The sequence below is a fragment of the Protopterus annectens genome, chromosome 3.part0 (genome assembly GCF_019279795.1).
Source record: "Protopterus annectens isolate FY-2018-M chromosome 3.part0, PAN1.0, whole genome shotgun sequence".
Taxonomy (NCBI): domain Eukaryota; kingdom Metazoa; phylum Chordata; order Ceratodontiformes; family Protopteridae; genus Protopterus; species Protopterus annectens.
In genome coordinates, this window is record NC_056731.1 from 1,210,742,225 (window position 1) to 1,210,764,249 (window position 22,025).

At 38.5% G+C, this 22,025-nt stretch overlaps 1 protein-coding gene across 1 annotated transcript in view; it reads left to right on the forward strand.

Annotated features, from left to right (window-relative positions):
- The window catches only part of RIOK1 (RIO kinase 1), a 623,754-nt gene that overhangs the window by 530,912 nt on the left and 70,817 nt on the right, over window positions 1-22,025 (forward strand). Inside the window, exon 15 of the mRNA XM_044065411.1 lies at window positions 5,584-5,637. Coding sequence (XP_043921346.1) covers window positions 5,584-5,637 — 54 coding nt within the window. The remainder of the gene's footprint in view (window positions 1-5,583; window positions 5,638-22,025) is intronic.

Here is a 22,025-nt window from a genome sequence, read left to right on the forward strand (position 1 = left end):
CCATATAAATAGTGTGTTAAGTCATTTGAGACCGTGACTTTGCTACCCAGGTGTATAATATGTAGTAAGCTTTATAAAAAAAGTTGCATGCTGCTGTTCAGAGCTTGTGTACTTGAGTATGCAGTGAGCTCCACAGACAGATCAGGTGTAGAACTGGATGTTTGCGGGTGATGGTTAACATTTGTATTTTTCTCCATGCTATCCAGCACTAGAGATTGAATGTAAACAGAAGACAAAGGTAAAATCTGATTGTAATAATTATGAACACACATATAAATGTGTGACAGGAACACACAAAGGCAACTTTGCTAGTGTGGTCTTTGAATAGCTTTCTTGAGTTCAGGGTTTCGCTGTATCAAAAAATGTCCCAAAGCCACATCCCTTATGCCAGCTCTGTCCTATCCATTCCTTTCTACACCCACACCCTCACATTTTGTGAAGTATATGGGCACACCAGGATAAGGAGGAATGTCTGTAACTTGGACATGACCACATCACATTAACAATGTTATTTTTTAAAAAAGCAGAAAGACAAAGATGGATTTTTAACAAATTTTGGCATTCCATTTGTTACTAAACAGACTACCAGAGTTTGTGCAGTGTTTTCTGGATTGCTGGACAATCGCTTTGATTTTTGGATGGTCTGGAAAAAAAACAGATGGGTAGCAGCCCTACTTCAGTTACTGTAGACTTTTTTTGTGTGTAAGAACTGTTGTAGAGGTTTTTGTTTCTGTATACATAATGTATTTAATATGTAACATTTTTTTTCATTAATGTCAAGTGTTCCATATCTCCATGCAGGTTATTCTAAATCAGTCATACAGACCAACACAGAGGAAGAAGTGCGTATCACTGCACAAAATTTCGATATTCAGGCTATAAGGATATGCAAATAAACAATACTATAATAAATGAGAGGCATTCATGCAAACTTACCCACCACCAATATATACCATAAACTTACAATTCAGTTTTTCTAGTGCAGAGACAGATGTATGAAGTGAGCTGTTCAGAGAGTTTGTGTAAAAAACAATGACATTGCACACAGATAATGTTTTACTCTTGTAGCGTTAGGCTATGGGTTTGTTATTCAGCAGTCTGATGACATGTAGGAAGAATCTATTTTGGAATCTGTATGTCCTGCATCTAATGCTTCTGTAGTGCTTCCTTGTTGGCAGGAGTTTTGAACAGTCCATGAGCTGGATAGTATATACCTCAATAGTTTTTGGACTCTGCCATAGCATCTGTTTGATAATATCTCCTGTAGGGATTGAAGGTTGGAGGCAGTGATTTTTGTGGCCTGTTTAACAATCTTATCCAGTGCCTTCTGATCAGCTTGAGAGCAATTTCTGTACCAGTCAACTGTGTTGTTTGTCAGTACACATGTAATCGTGGCTCTTAAGAAGGTGAGTAGGACCTGTGGGGGAAGGTTAGCTCTGCAAAGTCTCCTAAGGAACTGGAGGCATTGTTGGCCTCTCTTTATAAGGTAGGAAGTGTTTGTGCTCCAATTTACATCTTGCAAGATATGTACTCCTAGGAATTTGGTGCTATTTACTCTTTCCACTGTGGCACCATTGATGATGATAGGGGTGTGTGGCTTTTTCTTCTTAAAATCAATGATGATTTCCTTGGTTTTCCCAGCATTCATTGCTAAGTTGTTGTCAGTGCACCAATGAATGAGTTGGTTCACTTCTTCCCTGTAGGCTCCCTTGTCTTCTATCTTGATAACGCCAATTACTGTGGTGTCATCTGCACATTTGATAATTCTGTTTGACTGATGCATAGCTGTGCAATCATGTGTTAGAATTGTGAAAAGAAGTGGTCTGAGTACACAACCTTGTGGGACCCCAATGCTTTGGGTGATGCTGTTTTTGGAGAAACGCTTTCCAGCTCGAACTGTTTGTGGCCTTTCAGTCAGGAAGTTGAGGATCCAGTTGCTTATTGTGTTTTCTGTGCCCAGGTTACTCAGCTTAGACAGCAGTTGTTGTGGAATAACCTAACAAATAATTGTGAAATGATGTCTTTTTTGCAGTTGTGTCATTGACTTTCTAGTCTGTTTTTAGTTGTCCTTAATTTGTTACATCAGGAATATAAAATGACACCTTAACTATTGTAATGTTGCTTTTGGCCTGGATAGTAGTGGAAATGGACCGTAGACCTGTCTGACAACCAGCTGTCTAGCAAACAGATAAATGAAAAGTGGTGGAGAAGGAGCAGGTGTCCTTCTTATGATCAGTGTTGCAGTATTACTGAAAAGTGGGGTATCCTGCCAGGGATAGCCATACATCTGCCCATGATACCCATGCCTAGGCACCTTCCTCTAGTGCCATACGTCTGACTTATGATCAAAGTGTACAAAGGCTATGCATTACGTAAGGGATGTATGAGCACAAAATACCTCAGAACTTTCTTTTCGCAAGCCTAAACACAGGACCTGCATTTTTCTAACTGCATGTCTGTCTGTCAGCTATGCAATTATTGTTGGCTGTCTTGCCATTCATCAAGATGAAGTTTCTTTGATGGATCAACCAGATATCACCCAATCCTGGGGTGTCCTTTCTGGTTTCTCCCCCTTACCATGGTTTCACGCAATTGCTTCAGACCTAGCTTGGGAGGCTTGCTGTATGAATGTGAATGCCCAGGATATAGGGTCCAAAAAAGGATGCTATGTCTTTTACTTGGAAGGGGAAATTCCTCTATGTATTCCCTCCCCTACCTTTAATTACCAAGGTCCTTCTAAAAATCAAGAAGGAGAAGCCAAAAATCTTGCTGGTGACTTTCTTCTGGCACAGATAGCATTGCTTCTCCTTTCTATTTCATCTGTCACAGGACAGTCATAACAAGTTGCATCACAGGATGGACTTGCTCACACAGCGAAATGGCTCTCTGATTCACCCAAACATATAGACTCTGTATCAGTCCTTGTAGGCACATGTTCTATGAGGACGTGCTACAAGAAAATCTTATGTTTCTAAATGGAAGAGATTTTCTAAATGCTGCCACAAGAAAAATCGGGACCCTTATCAAATAGGTATACCTGTTATTCTGTCTCAGTTGTGTGAGCTGCTCAGTTCAGGCCTGGCATATTTTTCCATTATCCACATTTGACAGCGTGTATTCCTTTTGATCTGCCTTTATCATCACATTTCAAGCTCAAACGTTTTTTAAAATGTGTCCTTCATTTAAGGCCCCCTAAAAATCTGCCCCTCCTCTTTGAGATATGGATTATGTTTTAGGAAAAGTTAAGTCTTCCTGTATTTGAGCATATGGCTCTTATCGCTGCAAAAAGGGATTCTGAACTGCAAGTTCTCATGGCTTCTCCTTTTTGTTTTCTATAAGGATAGGGTTACCCTTGGAATTTATCCATTCCTCATGCTTAAGATGGTCAATGAGCTACCCTTGAACCAGGTTATGAATTCCCTTTTTCCCTCCCTACAAAACAGGAGAGAGAGAATCTTGCACTCTTTACATGTTCACAGACAACCTAGGTTTTGATCTTGAAAAGACCATGTCTATTAGAAAATCAGAACAACTTTTCATTTTCTTTCAGGACAAGAAGATGGGTCTCCCTGTTTCCAAATGGATCTCAACTGCTACCTCCTTTTGCTACACCTTCAAGGGTATAGAGCTGTCAAGTATGGTTAAAGTGCATTCTACTCTACCAGAGCTATAGCTTCCTCTGGTGCTTTTCTCAAAGGTCTGAACTCCAGATCTATGTTAGAAGCTGCTGCTTGGTCTTATGTATATACTTTTACTAAGCATTATAAGAGTGATACCTTTTCTAGAGCTAGAACTGGATTTGCTAGTTCCTTCTTATGAGGAATCTTGGGTTAGACCTTAAAATTAAATCCTTGTCCCTCCCCCAGACACTTAAAAAGCTTTGGGACTCGTCCCATTGGTCAGTAATAATGCAGCAATGATTATAAAAAGGACATAGTACATTTGTTTGAGAACTTACCATACCAGTAGATGTCCCGACTGATCACTGTTGCAGTATGACATCTCACCCTCCTTTCCCCTGTTCTGTCCTAGTTTTTTGCTTTAGACTAAGGTGATATCCTTTCCTTATCCCTTATTGTAGTTGACATGAGCTTTTTAGTAGCTGCCTCCTTTGTTGCTTTGCTGGCTTTTGAGTCTGGGGCAAGAAAGTACTAACGTACTTTGAGCCTTTATGTCCCTTATGTACTGCATAGCCATGGTGTGCTTTGGCCATAACTAGGACATATGACCCAAGAGGAGCACTCCTAGGCTTTGGTATCCCAGTTGGATGAATGGCTGTCCCTTGTGGGATATCCATCTTGTCAATAATACTGCAGCGGTGATTGGTCAGTGATCTACTTTTACGGTAAATTCTTACATAGCTATAGTTTCCCTTACCTTTATAACAAATTAAAGAAAAGAAAGAACAGGATGACCAATGAAAATATATTTTTTTTTCAATAGTCATCTAACTAATTTTCAACACAAGATTTAGCGGCATAGCTAGGGGGAGCAAAAGGGTAGCCACTCCAGGCACAAGGTGTTAGGGGGAGCGATTGGTAGTCAGTGCAGTAGTACTGGCATTCAGTTAAAGGGGGATGCCAGATCGGGCAATGGTATAGTGTGCCAAAATGGCTAACTACTTCTCTGACAGGATGTGATATAAACTACACATTATCCTGATTTACAAAGGCAAGAACCAGTTTAATTTTTAATTACTCACACAAGCACTTGCATTTCGGCAGCTGGATTTAAAAATAGGTCTTATGTTTTTCTGCTCCCAGATTTTTTTTTATACTGGTAGAAAAATGGATACTCAACATATTCTGTGCATCATTTATATAAAACTATTTTCTCCGATGCTCTTTTTTTTTCCACAGGTCAGCAGTCTTACTGATAAACCTTGCCCATTATTTATAAAAAAAAAAAAACATTCCTCTAATCATTTTTTCTGTTCTAACAGCAACTGATTCTGACAGCAGTCTGTTTTGGCCATGAGAAATGCACTAGCTTTCCCTAACAGTCCCATTACCAGATGAGACATTTTTATACAGTAAATGTATCAGCATAGGTTGTTTTGGAGCTTTTTTTCTTCACTTAGTAGCCTAGCTTGTTAACATGGCAGTATGGCCTGCTGCCTTTGGGCTACCCAAGTTCTGGAAATGTATTCTTCTAATAAAAGTAAAAGTTTTGAGTGAGTTCTGCTACTCTCTGAAGTGTTTTTTTTAAAGAAGGTGTATTTACCAATTGCTTTCTAATCAGTAGAGTTCAACTCTTTATAACTGTTTCAGTTTGCATTAGCATGCTAATCATACTAGATTGCCCTTGAAAATTGGAATAAAGTGCAGTTTATCATACTAGGTTGCCCTTGAAAATTGGAATAAAGGGCAGTTTATGCTGCATCTCGTATTGAAAGAAGTTTCTGTGCTGTTGATAGTTCTTTGCGACCTCATCACACTTAGTTGTGCAAGGAAAGGATTGGAGAACCAAATAAGTATATTAATAAATATGTTTGCGTCATTCCATAAGAACTTTATTTAAGAAGGAATTGTGATTTTTTTTACACTGTGCAAGTATTTAAGGTATTTAATTTGACTTTTATAGATTCTATACCAGACGGTGACGGGATTGAAGAAGGACTTATCTGGTGTTCAGACGGTAAGATAACTGTGTGTGTATGCACACTTCACTTTATGAAACTAATGAGAACCAGAAGCAGTAGATTCACATTAGTTTACTGTTTGCTATGTATTATGTTCGTGTCACTAGTATTTACAGTTAGTCCTACACTGCTACTTGTGTATGCCTGTATACATCAGAAGCCTTACATCAGTTTTGTGGGTAAAGTTGCACGAAACAAAAAGACACACATTTTGTGATTGGTGCCACCCTTACAATAATGCCTACGCCTTCAAGCTAATTCAGTATATGTGCTGTGTATCCCGCAGTCTTTTTAGTGTTCCAGAAAGCTGCAGAACCAATATTTGTGTGTACTATTTGCAAACACAATACTTCTGAATGTTTGGACTAATTACCATTAAATTACTCATGACTGGATGGAGTTAATGGTTCTTTGCTGGGCTATAGTGCATTTGGTGAGAGTGCTTGAGTGCAGCTGAATGAAGAGACGTTGTGAAAATAGTGTTTGCACAGTAGGTGAGTGACAAACATTAGGATGCATAGTTATGAAAATAGTGTGTCTACAGCAGGTGAGCGCAAAACATTAGGGGACATTATTCACCTGTGCATTTCTATGGTTCTGCCACTGTGGCACAGTGGTTAGCATTGTCGCCTCACAGCCAAGAAGTTCTTCGGTTTGATTCTTGGCTGGGGTGCCTTCTGTGCGGAGACTGCATGTCCTCCCTGTGGTTGACTGAGTTTTAAAGATATGCAGGTAGGTGTGTGTGTGTGTGTGTGTGTGTGTGTGTGTGTGTGTGTGTGTGTGTGTGTGTGTGTATGTGTGTCCCTCCCGTCTGTGAAGGATGGGCACCAGGATGGAAGCTCGACACCTTAAAAACTCCACTGCCTGTCAATCTGCGGACCGGTGATCCACTGTGGCAACCCCTAATGTGTACATATATACATATATAGATGTATGTGTGCTTATGTGCGCGAGTCATTTAGGCTCCACTCTTCCAAATTATTAAACATTGTGAAGGAGTAGTTCATAGGGTGATAGGTGTGTACTAGGCTAATGATCACTAGGTCCTTTTTAGGCCTTGCCATGCACTCCAAATCTCTAACAAGTTCTAATACTCTTGATAAATATAAGTAGAGATGTAGGAGATGAAGCATTTACAACCAGATACCTGGGAGATGAACCATTTACAGGCTACCTGTGTCCATTAGAGACAATACATGCCAAGCAATGATTGAATGAATTTCCTGTTGCCCATCCAGTTGTCCAAGTTACACCTGAATTGGGTTATGGAGGAACTCTACTTCACATGGATGGGGAGCCTGTTCAGAGAACGGGTAGTCTACGGAATATATACCTGTCTCTCCAGCAGATCTTATTTATATGACAGGCAAGGTATAAGTTTTTAGAAGGGGTACTTCTGGTGATGTATCTTTCACAGATATGCAGGAGGTCCATCATTGTAGAGTCCGACAATGGCTAGTATGCTAGGCATAGCCCTCCCCTCAACAGCCTATAGGAAACAGATTACAGGGATAGGGCTTGAGGTGGTCTGCATATTACATGTTACTTACTCCCTATATTCTTTTACTGAGGAACCTCTGTGGATGTTCCAGTTGTTGAATCTACTTGGTTAGGTGCATACCAAAGGGGGCATTGTACTCCATGATACATTTGATGAATGCTGAATACATTGGAACAATGATCGCCTTGGACCTAGATGCCATACCTTTAGTTATAAGTTGCACAACATAGAATGTTTTTCTCACTAATGTGGACACAAGAGGGTCAAAGACTAGATTATTGTCTGTGTGTGTCCCCAAGTCCTTGATTACTGGGTCAGCTCTTATTGGTTTCTTGTCAGTGTGAAAGGGACAATGTGGGTTTATTTGTTTTGAAAACGTTTTTTATAGTTGTAATAATGAGTCGTACAATGAGTAGTGTTTTTCAGTATTAGTAATTCTACTCGTGATAGTGTAAGTCATTATTATAACTAAAATACAGTCCCAAAAGAAATAAACCTACGTTGTCCCTTCCATTCTCACACCCTATCGATTAGGACACATTGTATCTAAATTATAAAATAGTACGTGACATCACTGGTGCTGTAATGATTGAATTGCTCCTAATGTCATCTCACAGCTAAACAGAAAGTGTGTGCACCTTTGTTGTGAAGCTGTGATTTATTGAATAATTGGGTGTTTTGTCAGTCACAATGTATGTGCAGAGTGCTTTTCAATGATTGTACAGTAATACTACCCTTCTGTCCTACGCATAGTTTTTGGCATTCACTCCTTAATCTAGGCACTCTGAATTTAGCGGTTAAACTTGAAAGAGTACATTGGATGGAATAAGGAACAGGTGTAATGGTTTTGTTTGTGGCTGTCTCAGCCATCAGTTCTGTAATCTTTTGAACACCCCTTAAGCAGGAGGAGCTGTGATCTGTTGCAGAATCTTCTTAATAGTTCTCCCTAAGCCAGCCCCTCAGAAACATTCCTTGTGGCATCAGTCATAGAATGCAGTAAGGGAAGCTGAACCTAGAAAAATCCCTAGTTATTTCATTTACAGGGTCACATTAGCAGTTGGAACCAGCGTGAGCTGGACTCTTTTACTTCAGTAGTCGACTTTCTTTGGATTTCTCCCTTTATTTATTAATCTTTTGGGAACAAACTAATAATTTTTCAAGGTAGAAATAGAAAAAAACAGAACCAGTGTTCAAACCCTCCTCACTGTCTGAAAAATTTGCCAAACAAATTAGGATTCCTTGGTCTCTGTACTGTCTGCGTCAAGGTCATTAGCCAGAGTTTTATAAAATTTGCCAAAATGTCAGTGAGGCTGTCATGGCCCATCAAAGAAGACATCTGAAACTTCTTAGATTGTGAAAGATTGTCATTCTGTCTTATCCTCATAAAAACAGTTTATTCCTTCAGTCCTAAAAGATTCTGCTGTAAATATAACTTTTGTCATTAGTCCTACCCTTCAATTTCAAAGCTCCAAACTTCTGTTTCCTCTTTCAGATATAAACCTCTGGATCTTGCTACTGCCATTGGAACCTTCTGCTTTGAATAAGCTAAGAGGTAAAGAACATTTTGTACACTAGCAGACTAATACAGGCAGCAGTTCCAGGAAACCATTTCCTTGGACTTCTTGTGTAATGAATAGTCTTTCTTTCTGTCTGCCTCTGAGATACATAAAGAATTGGGAATTGGGGTCTCTTGTTAACCTTCTGCATTACTATCAGAGTCACTGACTCTTACTGTATTCTCCACTCCCCAAGGATACTGTTTCCATTTCAGGAGGAAATATCCTTAAATAGACTTTTATGATTGATGGAGGAGGTAAAGGACTCCCAAAACACAAAGCAAGATATGGCTGCAGGGAGCATCACAACAGGTTGAATTAACTTAAATCGGGTGGCGCTATGGCGCTACAGTATGGTGATGACAACGGTGACCATAGTTAAATTATTAAATAAATAATTGGTTATGTACCAGTGCACTTAAGTAGCTGTCTTGCTTTCAGTTATAACAGCCAGTGACACCAGATCCCTTGTCACCTAGTTACAGCGTTTGTACTTTGAGCAGTGTACACATCTTATTGACAAAATGTGAGCATCCCTGCCCATAGTAATTTCTGTCTGCTCTTTTTTGAGTAAGTTAGGAACAAAGCAAATCCCAAGCATACAGCTGCTACCAAAGTGACCATACTAAGTTCTTACAGTACTAAAGTTTATAAACTCAGGGGAGCAGCCGATGTTAGTTAGCAAGTACAGTGGATTGCTGCTGCTACCTCGCTGTTAACCATTACTTCCACACATTAATTGCAGTCTGTTCATACAATAACTGCAGATCATACTGTTTCTTTAGGTATGTACCAACTAAAGACCAACCATATAAATAACCTGCAGACACTTTTTAACCCTTCAGTGTATTAGCCTCTGGTACAGAGCTGCAGCCAAACTTTTAAAGTGCACCATTGTATACATTTAATTTCGTAGTATGGAGATCTGTGCATATTAAGCAGTATGACTCAGTATCTTCCTATAAACGTAATGTAGAGGATTAGATGAGTAGCCAAAAGTTTATTTCGGGATTGACTGACATGGTCCTCCTAGATAAAGCAGATGAAGCATGAGGTAGGGTAATGGCAAAGTGTGAGTGGTCGTAAGACTTAATGAGGTTGTAATATCTGAGTATAGGAAAAAAACGCACACGCTGAACTTGTAAAACTGACCAGGAAGACAAGAAGAACTATGAACTGTATCACCCTTTATTACGAAGGTATTTCTTCAGAATGAAGAAGTCCTAGTTTATTACTGACAAAAGCTCTTAATATAGTCTTAATAAAGGGCGATACAGTTACGAGTTCTTTTTGTCTTTGTGGTCGGTTTATGTGAAATATATGAATAGTGAAGGTTAGCAGCTATAAAGAATCACCTGTCTTACAACTCATAGTGTTTGCAAGATGTTACCCCTACCCAGTATTTGAAAACAACACATTGATGAACTGTAATATGTAGAATTCCTCTTTTATTTAACCTGCTCAGTAGACAACACAAATACTGCTTGGACGACTGTGTATGCATTAAGTATTAACACCTGGAACATACTTATTACAAATCTTTAAAAGTCCATTATGTTGCCTTTGTTCAAACAGTAGTAAAGCTACAAAATGGAGGACTCAGTAAAGGCTGATATTTTGCAGTGTAGCCTTTACTTTGGGTACCTTCACCCTGTCATTGTATATAACATTACATTTACTGTAAGCAGTACAAAATCAATCCTACACCACTAGTTGTGCATCGTATAAAGCATTCTTGTTCTGTTCTTGAACAGCTCAGTTAATCTTCCTCTAATAATTTGCTAAATGGTAAATAGCAGCTACTAGTACGTAGAAGAGACTTGCACTGTTTTGATACATTTAACCATTGCTTATTGAGTTCATGGTTCTGGTTCTGGTTGCAGCTGTATTACATGAGGCGAGCAAGTAGCTGAAGAAAATGAGAAGCAGTAAACCATTCTGACAAAAAAATCATCGTGAGCTGTAATATTGATGTGAAAGAAACTGCTAAGAACTACCCATACAAATGGATTCATTCCATGCAACTTAAATGTATAGTTTTGGGGTGCAGGCAGTGCCATTATCTTTGCGCTTTAATGTTCTTTTCTAAACGTGTTTCATCTAGATGTAGCATTCATGAGCAGGTAATTCCCCTTCTCAATTTCCTGTAATTTACATTTGGTCGTATGGCTGTAAAGCAAGTTTACCAAAATACTACATTTAGTTCAGTTGCTGCTGTTCTTCTCTCCAGAAGAATGACTGCTTGTTTATACATCCTTCAACTGTTTCATTTCATATATCCATAGACCACATGATTTTTAGCCCCAGTCAAGTAATTAAAAAAAATAGCTACCTAAACCACCAGTTTATTGATTTAACCCCTCAGCTGCCATACCGAAAAACTTTATTACGGCTTAAATTCAGTAGTCAAAGGGGGACAAAATATTTATTTCATTAATGTTAATTATGCACTCATTGGAAGCCTAGGGAGAAAAGCTTCACAGCCAAGATAAAAAAGCAACATCTAAAAATTACAGATAAGCTAGTAATTCATGCAACTTTATACAGAAACACCCACAAAACTCAGAGGGTGATTAATATGGTGCCTGTTTAAAATTTCAGGACTCAAATTGCTGAAATCCCGAAATATGGAAACTTACTGTCCAAAACTCTTGACTTACTTAAAGTAGGTCTGAGACTGCCATTTTTCTGAATATTCCCCTTTATCCAAGATATGGTGAACTCATAGTAGATACAAAGTTTAAAGGTGTGAGGTGCCTTCCTTTGACATCGGAGGGTGCAGCAAGTTTTGCCTCCTGCAAAAAAAAGTTTAAAGAGAAGTGGTATTCGATATTGACTCTTCACCTGTATTTTCTTTTTCTTTCTTTTTTCGGTTTGTTTCTTGTGCTGTGCAGAGTTTCAAGATTTCAGTAAGAAACAGAGTAATACACTTGAGATGCCATCTAACAGTTTGACATATTTTAAAAGATTCATTTTTATTTAGTCATTGTCTTGTATGTAAGACCGATCTTGAGCATACATGATCTAGGCAGCTCTGTAAGGTGATGTGCAAACTGGAGGGGTGCCTTTTTCATTTAAACTTTTTTATTTTTTGTTTTGTTTAAACTTAAATATTGGAAATTGGACTGGGGCAAAACAGCAGGCTCACTGTCAATGGCATGCATTCTGGTTGTGCAATGAATAGAAAACATGTAAAAGTATTTTTTTCTTTTTAAACATGGGTGCAACTGTGCAGTACTGTTATTAATTGTGACATTCTGCTGTGTGCATAGATGAGATTGGGGACTCTGTATGATGCTGCTGCTGTTGGCAGTGGACGAAAGCAGCAGCAGACAACTTTTTAAAAACCCTAAAGATTCAAAACATACTGCAGGGATAAATGTACTGTAAAGTGGAACCTCAGCCTACAGGGATGGGTTCTCAGTAGCAACAAGGTAATTTATTAAGGTATTTACTGCCAGGAAACATAATATGTCTGTGGGGGTTTCCCTTCAGTTACCGCCACACAGATGGTAGAGTCTACCAATATCTAAAACCATTCCACGGAAGTCAGAATACCGAATATAGGCATACCCAAAACAAATAAAGAACCCCTAAACTCCCTACTTCTGTGGACCCAGGAACAAGTGTTACCATGGGTCCAGAAGGGGGGGACATGTTTGGACAATCTGTTTTTGACAATTCTGATGTTTGGAATGTAGGAATCATGCAGGTGGGCTCAACCACCTGTGTGGCAGGTTATTGATAGAAAACCATTTTGGACAGTGGCAATAATGCACATGACATACAACACAGTCTATTCAATATTTTTCAGTTTTTAATGTATTTATTAAGACAGTTGTGATAGTGTTTGGGGAGGCTGTAGAATCAAGATGAAATACATTACTGTGACTCTTGGGGATGATGAGTTGATGCTCTGTGAAACTGGTAAGCAGCTGAGAATTTCTGGTTGACTACAGTCCAGAGTTAGGGACTGTGTTGGAAGCTGGGCCAATCAGTGTAAACTGTCTGCTTCTGGCACTTTGCTTCCTGCAAAACTGTTTTTCATTCGAATGGTGTATGGTGTAGTTCAAAGGGACCTTTTTAAGTGGTTGTGGAGCTGTGCGTAATGGCCAAAAGGTTTTTTATAGTAGATGCAGTGTTTATTTTTCTTATTCCTGGCAATTATGTGGTTGCATTTGTTTCACACATAATTTTCACCTGTGAATGGTGTAGACTTCCATTATAAATTTATGTATGTATTAATTTGTATTTGTTTTCCGGATAGAGCACTGATCCCCATGAACCTTTTCAGACTCATCCAAGGAACAGTGTCTGGTTAAGTGACTTGCTCAGAGTCTTACAGTTGGGCAATGGAAGCTGAGGGAAACAAACCTTATACCACTGGACCACACGAAACTGATAATTTGCAGCTTCTTAATCTTCTAAGCCAACTGCAAGATATATGGTGAAATATGACTGGAAATGGTCCTTGAACTATATTTTAAGTTAAGGCAACATTTGAAAAGCTTTAAAAATGTTTATACTAACTTAAGTTTGGATTATAGACACACAGAGCACATTGCACTTACTTCTTTCTGATGGTGATGATTAGGCATTTCCTTTTTGTTTCGTAAGAAATGCACTGCAGTGTAAAGTCCTGCTTATATTTTGATTTATGTTGATTCCCTGTAAAAATGCATCATCCTGTGAATGTTATCAAATGCTTGCCTGCTTTTCACAAAACTACACTGATCCCACATCTGTCAGCATTGATGGCACTTTTGCAATTCCCTTAAATATTAAACACTTAGCAATCATGATTTAGAATTCAAGTTGGACTATATGAGGCAGGGTCTGCAGAATCCTTGCCCTCCTTTGGATGTATAGCTACCACAGTGCAGGTTATCTTCACCCTTTTTTTTTTTTTTTTCAAAACGTTATTGACTGTTCCTTCCAAATATTCAACAGCCTCCTTCCTCCTAACTTCCAAATTTCTGTGGGAATTCCATCGGCTCCTGAAAACTTCCCTGTTGCTTGGTAATGCATTACGTTTGTTTGTACTTTATCTTCTGTGGCTGTTAATTACTGAGGTTCCGCTTCACCAAGCTGTGGAATAGCAGTTATTTAAAAAAAAATGCTTCCAGATGTGTCTGTTCCTGATTTTCCTACTCTTCTGTTTCTGTAAGTTTTCATAAAATTGTCGAAATATCTCCATTATCATCTCTTCAGGATTCATAGTTAATGTTCCTGTAATGGGGTCCCCACATCTCTTTCCACTTTCTGTTGCCCAAGTCTTTACACTTTTGTGTGCTATGAAATTGTCAAAAAACAATTGTTTATCCAGAGTTTTCCTAAATAAAGAACTCTTTGTAGGTAGGAAGGGATAGCCCATTAACAAGGTTTACTTTGATTTATATTTGTTGTTTTACCTTTAATTTCACTGTTGGTTGTTAGAAAGAGAGAGGTTTTAGACAGGCAAGCTCTAGCCATCCCAATGGGCTTAGACAGCTATAAATTCACACAGACTGCAGAGAGGAAAATCCTGAGCATATCTAAACAATCCTACGTTGGTTTGTGATTTATTGATCTTTACTGTTAAGTGCAACTGCAAACGATAGTAAAGGAATTACAATTTTTGTCTGGCTTGCAGAACTTCTGTGTTCGGAACAACTTTACTGCACTATGTATTATTACTGTGTATTATTTAGTTGTTTCAGAAAAAAACGAACTAGAGCCAATAGCTATGTGTGCTACGGAATTGTCAAAAAAGCAATTGTTTATCCAGAGTTTTCCTAAATAAAGAACTGTTGATAGGTAGGAAGGGATAGCCCGGTAACAAGGTTTACTTTGATTTATATTTTGTTGTTTTACCTTTAATTTCACTGTTGGTTGTTAGAAAGGGAGAGGTTTTAGACAGGCAAGCTCTAGCCACCCCAATGGGCTTAGACAGCTATAAATTCACACAGACTACAGAGAGGAAAATCCTGAGCGTATCTAAACAATCCTACATTGGTCTGTGATTTATTGATCTTTACTGTTAAAAAGTGCGACTGCATGCGATAGTAAAGGAACTACAACTTTTGTCTGGCTTGCAGAACTTGTATGTTCGAAACAACTTTACTGTACTATGTATTATTACTGTGTATTATTTAGTTGTATATAAGTGGCGGCTGGTGACTTCAAATCAAAGGTGGGCTGCAGGAGACAACTGAATGGGTGGGGTCAATGGGAAGGGGTGCAGCCAACTAGAAAGGGAAGGAGCTATGATCAAAACCACAAAAACTAACTAAATACACTGCCCTGGGTGCCAAACCGTCATTATGAGAGTCCAATCAAGACAAAATGAAGTGTAGAAGAATAAAAATATTTCAATGCATTGGCTGCATGACAGCTTACTTAATATCTAGATGGAAACAAAAAGGTTGTGAGGCATGAAAAAATAAATTACTTTTTAAATACATTAATGGAATGCCAGTCAAAATCAAGTATAAGAAAAACAAGCAGCACTCAACTCAAACCACTTCTTGCACTGCAGTTCTAATTATAATTTATATTCAGCTTTATTAAAGTACCAAGTAACATGCTGAAAGTAGAAATCTCTGATGCCCTCACTTGTAAAAATGTTTCTTATCCAAAAAAAGACCTGCTGCCTGACAACTATCTACTTGTTTCATGGGGAAAACATGATCAAAGTAAGAAACGAAAAGCAAACAAGAAATAAGTTCAAGATACATTGCTTAAAAGGATTACTGTACAGGTTATGGACCACACGATTGGCATTCTGTTTAGTTTTGGGTAAAGCCTGCAGAGATGACCGGAAGTCTTCAAGTGTAATGAGCTTCTTAAAATAATGTAATCCTGTCCTTTATGACAAATATTGTCATATGCATTTCAATACCCAAGGCTTATACATTATCTAGTTAAGTATTCTCTACATGGCAACAACAGAAAGGCTTTCAATGTTGGCATTTCTTTAACAGTGTGCTTATTAAAGCTTACTTGCATCTTACGATCTCAGCCAAGCTTACCTGATGGTCATTAAATTATTGCTACTTAAACACAGAGCAACAGGCACTTTGAGTAATAAGCATAAATCAACAGTACAAGAAATATGACAGAAACCAGACCATTCTGCAAAAATCAAGGACAGATGAAAAGCCACTCTAGTACTTGTGTCTACCTTGGATGGGGGGGATACTCTGCACATTTACACTGCTTAACTACTCCTTGCCTTGCTTTGACACATCCAGAGTCACTATATGAGGGAGTGGGGTGCAACAAGTATGTCACAATTTGAAATGTCTCTGGCTGACTGTGATGGCCCTGACACATTTGTCATACCTCTCAACCTCAGAGCAAGAAATCTGGACAAAGGCCCAAAAATAAGGACAATTTTTAAATATTGCTCTTATAAACTTAGAAAGATAATAGAATAGATCTTGCATTAGTATGAATTTTCTGAATGGTATGAAATCTGAAACTCAAATGTCTGTCATTATTTTCTAACTTCAGTCTTTAATGATTTATCACTAATTTGCCAAAAAAAAACACAATTTTATGAAAAATGGACCAAAATGTGATGTAAAAATATAAAATAGCCACACAATACAGCTGGGAACCTAACAAAGAAGGGACACTTTAATATTAGTACTGCTAACTTGAGCAGCTGACAAAATAAAAGAATCTACATGTATTTCTGAAATAAAAGTAATCTATAACTCTGATTTTTACAGTTATTTCTTAATTGTAAACCCTCCATGTTTTCTTCCAAAATTGCTATTTTGCGGAGGGATTGTTATGGGGAAAAGCAACATTTTGAGCCAAAATCAGGGACAGTTGAGAGGTTTGGCTATGCTATAAAGCAATTTATTTGCATGTACCTCTCAACCTGTTAATGCAATAAATCTGGACAAGGCCAAATATATTGGGGGAACATATAAACAGTACTAAAAATTGCTCTTGTATAAACTGAGACAGTTGATAGAACAACATGTCTTAGCATGCATTTTTCTGAAGGTTATGAAGTCTGAAACTCAGTGTGTCATTATTTAGTGACTTCATTCCTAAATGATTTGCCAGAAAACCACAAATTTTATGAGGAACAAACCAAAAATAAGAAGCAAAAATCTATTCATTCTTTGAAAATCTGGACAGTTGGGAGGTATAGTTCAGCTAGGGCTGTCTTTAAGTTTGCCGCCCTTCCCCCTCACAAAATCATGGTAACTTCTACAGTCCACCATTATCAGTAAATGTGCACAATTCTACAGTACATCATTGTAAGTAAATATGCACAATTCTACAGTCCACCATTATCAGTAAATATGCACAATCTCTGAAGAAGTAAAAAAGTCATCTAAATAATTCCACATTAAATAAATCTGTAACTAATGAAGAGGTTGCTGCTAGCAAACACCGTTATATTTCATGGTTTCATCGAAAAAGTGTCTGAAGCCCCTGAGGAATAAATTGCCTATATTACATTAAAAATGATAAGCTAGTAATATTGCAATAGGAAATGGATGGCAAACTGATAACAGGCTCATAGTTAGTATCTTAACTTTTTCAGTACGGCAGCATTCACCCCTTGTGGGAGTAGAACCAACAACCTTCTGCATCAAAAGCAAGTACACAACCTGTTGTGCTATTAACAATGCAAGCTGACTTAGCATAAGCAGCACTAAACTTCTCTTTCCCTGCAGCTCTCCGCTCCTTGTAAAATCTACTCAATACTCAACTGCATCTCAATTTCTCAGCACAAGAAATCTGGAAAAAGCCAAATTTATTGCGGGGGGGGGGGGGGTCAAAAGCCCAAAAAACAGGGACACATTAAACATTGCTTGTATAATCTTGGAAAGTTGCTAGAATAAAATGCTGTGTTACCACCATACATTTTACTGCCAAGGTCCCTGTACAAAAGAGTCAGAGCAACATACCACTATGCCAAATCAGCTGCTTTGTGAAAGAAAAATGTGTGTTACCACCATGCATCTTACTACCAATGTCCCTGTGCAAAACAGTCAGAGCAACATACCACTATGCCAAATCACCTGCTTTGTGAAAGAAAAATGCTGTGTTACCACCATACATTTTACTGCCAAGGTCCCTGTGCAAAACAGTCAGAGCAACATACCACTACGCCAAATCAGCTGCTTTGTGAAAGAGAGGAAGACTGAAACTTAAATGGCTATCATTTAATGAATTCAATTCTCACCATAGCTGTCAACCTCTTAGCACAAAACACCTGGACAAACCCAGTAATGAGGGAATACAGCCCTCAAACATATTCAGTAAATTCATTTCTTGCCATAGCTGTCAACCTTAGCACAAAAAACCTGGACAAAGCCAATAATGGGGTAATACAGTCCCAAAAATAAGGACAAATTTCAAATATTCATCTTATAAACTTAGAAAATTGCTAGAATAAAAGGTTGTGTTACTATGTATTTTCTGAAGAATATGAAGTCTGAAATTCAAATGCCTGTCAATTTTACTTCTGATGGAACAAAAACAATTTTCAGCAGAGGCCCAGGGAGAAATACTGCAGACACATGTCTTTGTAAAATGGCAGGACACCAGAGCAAATCCACACAAACACAGGGATGAGATGCAGACTCAGAAGGCACCCCAGCCAAGAATCAAACCAGAAAACCTATAGCTGTGAGGCAACAATGCTACCACTGCACCATCAAATATGTAAGGAATTAAACATTCAGAAACCTGAAGTCTGAAATTCAAATGCCTGTCACTTTTATTTAACATTTGTTAATCAGGACAGTCTGACTTGGAACAAAAAACAATTTTCAGCAGAGGCCCAGGAAGAAATAATGCAGACATGTCTTTGTAACATGGGAGGACACAAAAGCAAACCCACACAAACACAGGGAGAAGATGCAGACCCCAAACAGAAGGCACCCCAGCCAAAAATCAAACCTGAGAACCTGCAGCTGTGAGGCGACAATGCTAGCACTGCACCATCAAATATCAGCATTGCAACATTTAGAAACCACAGATATTATGAGGAACAGATCAGATCAAATATGAGGCAAAAATCTGCAATTTTTTACAAATGGTGGTGGGTAGGGAATTCAGGTCCTTAACACCTGCATACAAGGTACAGGGTTCAAGCCTGAGGTATTCCCTACCACACCACCATGAGTTTGTTCTAGCCACCAGTATATAGCAACTGGGGCATTTTACACACACACACACACACACACACACACACACACACACACACACACACACACACACACACACACACACACACCCCTTCCATAGCTGTTAAAGAACCACAAACCTGCCCGCGCATTACGTCCGTTGGAGCATCAAATCCACCACGCGAGATGTTCTTCCCCCAACAAGACTCCAGCCTGCCGACATTGCAGTCCGAGCCCGATCCGTTTCCAGCGACGGTCTATGCAGTTACAACTGCATAGACTTCTGGGATCTCTGTTCTTACATGTTTCCTAATCCGGACTGCTGCTGAAACAGTCTGCGCATGCTCCAGACTGTCTCAGCAGCAGTCCGGACTAGTGCGCATGCGCGAAAGTCCGCGATTTTTAATTTTCTTTTTTATCTTTTCTGTTTTTTCTTTTTTTCTTTTTATAGCTGGGGAACTGCAGTCTGGCAGTCCAATAGCACGGGCTGCCCCTGTAAATTGCTGGTGAGATTTTTTTTGTCATAGAAGTTGATTTAAGTTCTCTTTGAGTTCTGTGGTTATTGTTTTTGATTGATTATTATCAATTTGTTTGAAGCTGAATATGGATTCCTTAAATGAGTATGCAATTAACAATTTGCTAATGCACAAATATCTTGTACAGTGTAATATATGTTCTGCATATTTAAAGGTAACAGCTGATAACACTGGTGATATGTGTTCCTTGTGTCAAAAGTTGGATGATTTGCTTACCATTGTTAGAAGTAAGTCTAGACTCAATGATGATGATTGCACTTGTGCAACTGGCATGGCTTGGAGAAATGTTGTTTCATATGTTAATGACTGGACTGGTAAAATAAATAATGTTAGGCATAGAACAAATAGAACACATTTAGGAAAGGATGCATCTATTTTCTGCAAAGATCTTTCAACCCCTATGAAACAAGACAATGCCCCTGACAACTTTGGATTTCAGGATGCAAGTATTCAGCAGTCTCAGGATCCGGTTGGTTTATAAGGAAACAAGAAAAAAGGAAGGAAGAAGTTCACAACAAATAAGGAAGAAAAGAAACTGATTAATGACTGTAAAGGAAAGAGAATACGTAGTAAAAAGGACACTGCTTTAAGTAACACACAGGTTACAGGGAATGGTGATATTTTTCTACCTGAAAACCTTCAGTCTACAGAAAAAGGAATCATTTTTCTGCCAGAGAAGGTAGAAAAAAGAGGCCAGGGACAGGCGAAAAGGAAAAAATCAAAACTGAATGTGGAAGGATTGAAGAACATTATTGTACAAAAAAAGAAGAGAAAGACAGATGTTGACTACATGGCTCAAGCTGTGGATTTACAATACTACATGGGTGAGAATTTAATACCCAGTGAAAACAGTGGGATTAATAAGACTAATGGTGATGAAGATCTAACCTTCATAACAATTGATAAAGCAGATGTTACTGTATTAGAAGCTGAAGATTCTTCAGAGCTGGCCAGCAAAGCTATTCTTGTAATTGGAGATTCAGTTATTAGAGGAACTGATACTTATATTTGCAGAGAAGATAATGAACATCGAATAGTGTTATGCTTGCCAGGAGCAAAAATAGAAGATGTGAGATGAGCCTTGGAATGCCTTAATGTAAGGAAGTACAGATCCGTTTTTATTCACGTTGGTCCAAATGATGTTATCTGCAAGGATTCTCTGACTGTTAGTATGGAACTGACAGCCCTCTTAGTATAGTTTGTATTGGTGTTAGGACATATTTTTCACAAATCACCTATAGAAAGGATAGTCAGGTCACTGTGAATGAAAAAATTTTTTTGGTAAATACCTATATGGAAAAAAATCCTGCTTTAAAAAAATGGAAATGTGCAGAGCATCCAAGCCTAGTTTTTGGCACACATGTTCAGACAGGATGATGTGCTTTTGTCAAGATCAGGGAATAGAATTTTTCTAGCAGATATTTTGCAGTATTTGACAAACACTAGGCAGGATTTTTGCCAGGTTGAAAATTGAACAGTTCACAGATAGCAATAGTTGATGCATCTCTGATGGTTGTTAATGCTAGGAGTATTAACAATACATTTTTTTAATTGGAAAATTTGCTAGGTTCCCACAAGATTGATGTTATTGTTTGTGAAACATGGTTAAAGAATAATGACTGGAAACTAGTTTTGTCAGGGTATAAATGTTTTTACTGTAACATACATTTTAACAAAAAATCAGGTGGAGATGTTATGATAGAGATTAAAGATAATTATGGGACCTGTGATTATTACATGTTCAGTGATAACACCAATACTATAGACTGTGTAACTGTGACAGTAAAGACAACTCTGGAACACCGTCTCAAACAACTACAGCTTTACTCCATTGCATATCACCTACTCAGGGGCAATCTCTGCCTAACATACAAAGCTATGTCAAACCCAGTGCTGTTGGACATGCTCCACTTAAAGAAATCCCAATCCCTCCGAGCTACACGCTCTAGGGACCTAAACCTTGTCACCACAATAAACAGGACATGCTGGAGGGATAGATTCCTGTCCTAGAGACTTCCCATACTCTGGAACAGACTACCTATGTCAAACAGAGCTCCTTATTAGCACTCTTCAAGAAAAATCTTGATGATTGGATGGGAAATGGGAAATTCACCCCGGGGATCACTTCTGTGGCTCTGCTCGACAGGGGCACAGGAAATAATTTTCTTGGGTGGCGGAAGCCAGGGTACATTTTTTGGCTAGGCTTGTATGGGCCCTAGGGCCGATAGCCTAGTACCTACCTATGAACCTATATAACAATTGTTGGAGTGTATAGACCACCAAAGTCAAGTGCAGATGACCTACAGGAATTCTACATTTCTTGCATGAAACACAGGACGGAAGAGTAATATTAGTTGGGGACTTAAATTTTTTCCAGAAACAGACTGGAATAATATTAATTCAATAACTTTAGTAAGGAAATTATTCACAAAGTATATTCGGGAACAACAATTGCTTCATATTGTAAACAAAACTACTAGGGGATGGAACATACTAGACATTGTATGTGTTCCTAAAGAAATTACTGTTACTTCAAGTCAAGTTTTACCGCCATTGATGTGCAGTGATGGTGGGGTTAAAAAGGTTAATTTGTTGCCAGATAATTCTGCCAAACTGAAATCTCAACCAGTGCACAGAAGGTTAATTACACAT